At 36.4% G+C, this 7,475-nt stretch overlaps 1 protein-coding gene across 1 annotated transcript; it reads right to left on the bottom strand.

The window, feature by feature from the left end:
- Window positions 1-5,142: 5,142 nt before the first annotated feature.
- LOC108715036 (olfactory receptor 1G1) lies at window positions 5,143-6,117 on the bottom strand. The gene has a single exon (XM_018259888.1). The coding sequence runs from the start codon at window positions 6,115-6,117 to the stop codon at window positions 5,143-5,145; it is 975 nt and encodes a 324-aa protein (XP_018115377.1).
- Window positions 6,118-7,475: the final 1,358 nt, after the last annotated feature.

The following is a 7,475-nucleotide window of genomic DNA, read 5'->3' on the forward strand; positions in this document are numbered from 1 at the left end:
TTCCATTGCTTTCTATTTTTTGCCTGTAACTCAGGAGCTATAGTGAAAGAACAAGGTGCTTTTTAGCCACAGCCAATTAACATACATCTATAAATAATTCCCGGTTTGAAAGGCTGAATGGCAGCTATAGGCAATATTTGCCTACAATATGTACATGAAACACAGAAAAATACCCCCAGTGCTCGGTCTAATCCATGCTGTAGCGTTGACCAGCTGCTAGAAATGATAAAAAGCTAATATCTGTACACAAACAGAAAGTACATGTGCAGCATCCTTAGAACTCTGCACCTAGTGGCAGTTTCAATTTTGTTAGAATATGCAGTGCAGGTGGTAAATAGAGGCCTAGTGTTGCATCTTTTACCCCAAATGCTTCTTCGTGCCTATCAGTAATGACTCACATGTAAAGGATGTGCATGTAGATGCCAATGCATTAACCCTGACATGGTGAGCACAACTTGATTTTTTGGTTAGAGCCAAAATGCCATGCCATTATTTCACCTGAACTGCTGTTATCCACTTTTGTTGTGTACCACCTCCTTATCTATTTTACAGTATATTTTCTGGCAGATGTACAATACAGCTTTGAATAATTCTAATAAGTCAATTTCCTCTTATAATTCAAGGAAAGAACAGCAGCACACCGGATCCAATTGAAGTAATGTGTAAAAATTCAAACTTTTATTAAGCCCATATGCAAAGGCAACGTTTCGAGCCCAACCGGCCCTTTATCAAGCCCCTGTGTTACATCATAAAACCACCTTTTATAATAAAATTAGGGGGTGTGGCTATACATCCCACCTCCTAATTAGTGACATCATAGTAAGTGCTATTTTGTATATAAAAAAACATGTGTCTCATGCTGTGTTATCATGATATATTGTCCATTCTCTTGTGAATCCAGTGAAAAAATTCCTCAATATTAAAAATTGAAGAGATTACAAAAGTGAAAAAGAAAAAGAAAAATAAAGTGTTCAATTATTGTGCCATAAGTTCATTTCCATCAAAACTTGTAAAAAGTCCATTAGTGCACTCTTAAATCAATAATAAAAACTCGATGTGTAAATCTGCTTAATGTATCCATTATTTGTGTCCAATCTTGTATCCAAAGATCGTGTCCATCACATCCTTATTATAAAAATTAGTAACATTCTAAAACATTTTGAAACTTCTGTTGCATAAGTATATATGGTAATATTAACCATTCAATAACATTAATCTTTAGTATCATTTGAAAGATAATGATCCAGCATACCTGAGTTGCCTCAAATGACTCACTCTGCACATCGTACTCAGTACTTTTCTGAGACATCTGTGATATGCGAGATGTTTGTTAGCACTCAAGGTATTCTAGCGAATCTTTAATTAACTAAGAGAAAAAAGGTATAATTTAATAAAATATAATTTAAAAGGCATCAAAGCATGTAACATCTATGCATATACATATACACATCTCAGGACATCAATAATTACCTAGAATATAAACTGTGATGGGGTATATTCCCTATTTAATCCGCGGGGCCAAATCGTGTCCAGTTTTTGTATCCACATCATTTCAAGCTTTTTTAACATAAGGAGTCTATTGCCACCTCTCCTAGGGATTTCAACTGAATCAATAACTTGAAATTTGAGTTGATTGATAGAATGTCTAGCGGCATGAAAATGTGCCGGGATTGGTAACATTGTTAACTCTCTACGTATGGTGGATTTGTGTTTAGAGATACGATCTCTTATTTTTTGCGTAGTCTCACCTACGTAAAGTAAGCCACATGGGCATTTTATGAGATAGATCACAAACGATGACTCACATGTGAAGTACTTTTTTATCTCAAATTTGTTACCACGGTGCGGATGGTAGAATACATTGCCTTTCGTGACCGAATTGCACTGAACGCAATGTAGACATGGGAAAGTCCCAAATTTAGGATTCTGCAAAAACAACTGTTTGGTGAGATCCTTGCCCCCCATATCTGCCTTCACCATCCGATCCTTTAAATTTCTACCTCGATTGTAAGTCAGCATTGGCATCTGTTGGAAAGCTGGTATGTTCTCATGACACGATTGTAATATATGCCAATGTCGGCGAATGATGTTACCCACATGCCTACTGGCTGTGGTGTACTTACTCACAAACATCAGTCTGTCTCCCTCACATGACTTTCTTTTAGCTGGATTGAGTAAGACCTCTCTATTTTTGTCTAAGACCTTATGCTGGTTCTTATTAAGTATCTCCTGTGGGTAACCCCTCTCCCTAAATCGGGAAGTCATTTCATAATTTGCTTGTTGTAACAAGCTGTCGTCACTGATTATACGCTTGAGTCTTGTATATTGACTCAAAGGTAACGAATCACGTAACGATTTTGGATGAAAACTGGTATAATGGAGTAAACTGTTTTTGTCAGTTGGTTTTCTGAATAAATCAGTCTCCAATTTCATACCGACCCTGGTTATTTGGACATCAAGAAAATTTACAGTATCTTTGTCATATGTGCTAGTGAATTTGAGGGAATCTTCCATATTGTTCAAAAAACCATGAAATTCAGTCAAACTGTGTACTGTTCCATCCCACAAAACCAGCAGATCATCTATATAGCGCACATACATTATACAATGATCAAGAAAATATGGATCATTGTATATAAGGGTTTCCTCTAAGTATGCCATATAAAGATTCGCATATGTCGGTGCCACATTACTTCCCATGGCGGTACCTCTCTGTTGGATATAATAATTATCGCCAAACAGGAAGTAATTTTGATGTAACACAATTTCGAGTAAATCCAATAGGAAACTCTTTTGTACTGTGGTGTAATCCGTTTTGTCCAAATAATAACCTATAGCTCTAAGGCCAGATTCATGTGAAATGGACGTATATAAACTGGTTACATCAAAAGTTGTAAGCCATATGTCACGTTCTGAAAGTTGTATTGTTTTAAGCATATTAAGTAGATGTGTCGTGTCTTTAACGAAGGATTTAGTGCCTTCTACCAAAGGTTGTAACACCTTATCCAAAAATACAGCAAGAGGACTTAAAACAGAATCCGTGCCTGCTACAATCGGTCGTCCCGGGGGTTTCTCCAAATTCTTATGTATTTTTGGAAGGGTGTACAGTACTGGTGTGATGGGATATTCCTTAATTAAAAATTGTTTGAGATTTTCATCAATTATCCCTTCTTCAAAGGCACTGTACACCCTATCCATTATGCACTGCTGAATCGAGGTAAGTGGATTTGCATCCATCCTCCTATAGACTTCAGTCTGTGCCAACTGTGAAGCGATCTCAGTGATGTAATAATCCTTATTCATAACTACTAATGCTCCTCCCTTATCAGCCGGCTTAATTATTATCTCCTTGTTATGTAACAACTCTGTCAAACAGGACTTTTCACGAGAGGTAAGATTTGACACATGTCCAAACCAAGGATTACGTATAGCTTTTTGTTTCAATTTTTCTATGTCTTTTGTAACTAATTTGACATAAGCCTCCACCACATTATCAGTGGTGGGTGGTAGGAACTTACTCTTATTACGCAATCCTGTACTTTGGAGTGTAATACAGTTGTTATCGGAGACATTGTCAATAACTGCAGATATAGGCATTTTGGCAAAATGACTTTTAAGTCTAAGGTTACGGAAAAATCTCTGTAGTTCTATGTCTAAATTGAATACATCACAACAATATGTGGGACAAAATGAAAGACCCTTTTGTAGCACAGACAACTGTTCATGGGAAAGTACAATGTCAGATATATTATATACTAACGTTGCTTGTTCTTGTGTTTGTCCTGTTTGGCCAATCTGTATGGAAGTTGTCTCTTCTCTTGGCTAATTTCCTCTTATAATGTGAAAATCTGTTCCTCTGATAATATGAAAATATTTTTATGTTTATTTAATGAAATGACTGTACTAGCTGCACATTGCCCCCATAAGGCAGAGTTTGATAGAAAGGCCTCTGAATTTCATAAAGGAGAACTTTATTGAGAGCACTTTTCATATAATTATGATATTATGCGTTGGAAAAGAAGTGAAGTACCTATGTAACCGTGGCAATTAAGGACCACAGTGAGGTCTGATATAGAGGCAGAGAAAGCAAATGTTTTCCTCATTCATTTTTGTGGACAGTGTAGATGATTATTGGAGTATTGGAGGAGTAGCAAATTTCTAATTGGTAGAGCAGAAAAGAACAGGGCACACAGGGCTGGAGCAGGAACAGGATAGAACTAGACAAGGCAAGGCAAGACAAGGAAAGGAGCAGACAGGGGCAAGAGCAGGGAACAAGAGCCAGGGACAATGCCACAGTGCTAAAGTTAGGCCAATGCTCAGTCACTGGTGGTAAGGAGGGCTGGCCTTATATAGGGCAGTGACAGTACTGATTTGCTGACTCTAATAATGCTCTAAGAATGCTGGGGTGAAATGGCTAAACCTGTGACCTCACAGAATAGCAAATGAGAACTTGCTCTCCTGGTCCAGTTGTTAGGGGTAAGCAGCCAGTTACCAGGAGGTCCCAGGGTCAAACCCCAGCAGAGCCTGACTAAGCAATGCAAAATGCAAGAGGATGGCAGAGAGCAACATATTTGTCATAGATATTGCTACAAGAAAGAAAAGTTCAGAACATGAACACCTGAGTCTTGCATACAGGAGAAGATATTGTAGTGTTTATGTTGATAAAGTCTGAGCTCATCCTTGGTGCAGGATTTGATGGATATCAAACCTGCAATAGCCAACTTTCCAAAAGTTAAACACATTGCTGATGTTGAACAGGTGAGACCAGGAAAAGGATTAGGATGTTGATCAACAGAAATAAAAATAATGATTTGTCTTGTGTAAATTGTATAATTAACATCATATAATATTGCCAAAGACTAAAATAATCCATATACTAAAATAATAACAGTTTTCAACTCTATAAGTAAGCATATCTAATACTGGAAATCTCCAAATGTCAAATGTGCCTTTATGGAAAGGTAGCTCAGTGGTTAGTCCTGTTGTTTTAAAGCACTGATTTTCCCAATTATATATATACAACCCATGTTTGTGTAACCCATTTTTAGGATTATCAAGCAGCTGCCTAAATGACTAAATGAATGGTAACTAATAAAAAATAACATTAATTAAAAAAACTTACATTTATTTGTTGTTGGTTCTTTATTGACATATTGTAGATACATTATTGTACGATGGTTTAATAACATGAAAGCTGCTTTTGTGAAGAACTCTGCTTAGGGCTCTTTTTAGATCATTGTTTCTTAGGCTGTAAATTATTGGATTTAACAAAGGGGTGATCACAGCATACAGCACAGAGACCAGTTTGTCATACTCAAAGTGTTTATCTGTGGTGGGGCGGAAATAAGTAAATATAAGTGCAGCATAAATTGTAAAAACGACTGACAAATGGGATGTACAGGTGGAGAAAGCCTTAGTCTTCCCTTGTTTTGTCTTAATCTTTTGTACAGTTTTAAAAATATAGACATAGGGAAAAAAGGTAACTCCAAGAGCACAGAATCCCAAGATTCCTCCAAAGATCAGAATGACAAGGATGTTAGTTAACGTTTCTGTGCATGACAGCTGAAGCAACTGGGGAAGGTCACAAAATAAATTGTTGATAAAATTTTGCCTGCAAAAAGATAACCTCAGCGTACAAAGGATCTGAACTAAAGAATACAAAAATCCACATAACCAGACTAAGCAGGCAAGCTGAGTACAGATGTTTTTTTGCATTAGTTTAATGTAATGCAGAGGGTGGCAAATGGCAATATATCTATCATAAGACATGACAGCCAACAGGAACAGTTCTGAAGAAATTGAAAAATGCAGGAAAAAGATTTGTGCTATACAGGACGCAATGCTGATAGTTTGCTTTTTGATAAAGAAGTCTAAGAGAAGTTTTGGCAAGGTGACCTGAGAGTAACATATATCAAGTGAAGCAAGGTTTGCGAGAAAGAAGTACATAGGTGTATGGAGATGTGAATCTAAGAAGATGATGAGAAGAATCAGGAGGTTTCCAGTCAGTGTCATCAGGTAGATGAGAAGAAGTAGCAAGAAGAGACTATGCTGAGCATTTGGCAGATCTGAAAGGCCAAGGAGAATGAAATCACTTAGTATTGTTTGGTTGTCTTCCATAATTCTATTATACAGTTTCAGCATCTGTAGGCAAGAAAAAGCAGGTAGAATTAAAAGATTTGATACAAATGACTACTAACAAGAAAAAACAACAGATTTGATGACACACGCCAGGCACAAACTCATCCAGGACAAAATCATTTAAAGGGGAACATTTAATACAAGCTTCATCATACTGAAATAAGAAACTTTCTAAATACAATCAATTAAAAATTCTGCATAATTTCTGAAATAATCAAGTTTATCTTCACGATCCCTCTCTCACCATCTGTTTCTCCGCATTCTTTCTTCATGCAGCAGTTGGTTGTCAGATATTCATTGACAGTTTGATCCAATATATCTTATAGGGGGGCTCCTTTTTCATAGAAGATGTATTAGAGCTCACTCTATTAATATCAATCAATAATCACCAGACATTATGGGGGTTATTTACTAAACTCCAAATACAAAAATCACAAAAAATCTTGATTTTTTTTAATAAAATTGGACTTTTAAAAAATCCCAATTTTTTGGAATTTATTAAACCGCGAGGATGGAAAAGTCAGAATCTGAAAATCCGGCATCTCAGACCTGTCAAGGTTGCATATAAGTTAATGGGAGAAGTCCCAATGATTTTTTGATGTGCGCTGGGTTTCGTGCAATACCCCGAAGTTTTCTGAGTTTTCGGGTGAAAAAATCGTGAAAATCATTAAAATCGGATGGAAAATCCGAACAAATCATAAAAATCTACCCGTGCGGATTTGATCGGAGTTTGTAACAGAAAATATTGAGATAAATTCAGACTTTGATAAATAGCCCACTAAGTCTCTCTATATGCAGGATTTGTGAAAAAGGTAGTTTAGATTTTGTTTGTACTGAAATTACTTGGAAATTTGAGTGAGCTCTAACAAATTTGCTAGGAAAGGAAGCCCCCCTATAAGATATGTTGGATCAAACTGATCCAACTGTCAAGGAATATCTGACACCCAACTGCTGCAAGAAGACATAATGAAGAGAAACAGATGCTGAGAGAGGAATAGTGAAGATAAACTGAATTGGAACAGAATTTTTTATTGATTGTATTTAGGAAGTTTCCTATTTCAGTATTTTTAACCTTATATTAAATTTTCATTTTTGCGTTAGTAGTTTCTTTGTATATATAAGATATTTGAGTTCACCATCTAAACATTTGGGTTTTTCTGCTCACCAAATGCAACCTGAGACTAGTATTCAATAAATCTGTATAGCTATATACTGTAGGTACTGTAAATGGAAATATGCACAGTATTTGCATTGGTTGAACTTGATGGACCTTGTTCTTTTATTAACTCAAATAAACTATGTAACTATCAACCAAGTGAGGCTCTGACCAAATGGGG

Source organism: Xenopus laevis, chromosome 4S, assembly GCF_017654675.1.
Source record: "Xenopus laevis strain J_2021 chromosome 4S, Xenopus_laevis_v10.1, whole genome shotgun sequence".
NCBI classification, from domain to species: domain Eukaryota; kingdom Metazoa; phylum Chordata; class Amphibia; order Anura; family Pipidae; genus Xenopus; species Xenopus laevis.

Bases quoted from the DNA above. Each gene is read 5' to 3' on its own strand.
- LOC108715036 (XM_018259888.1), bottom strand. From the start codon at position 6,117: ATGGAAGACAACCAAACAATACTAAGTGATTTCATTCTCCTTGGCCTT.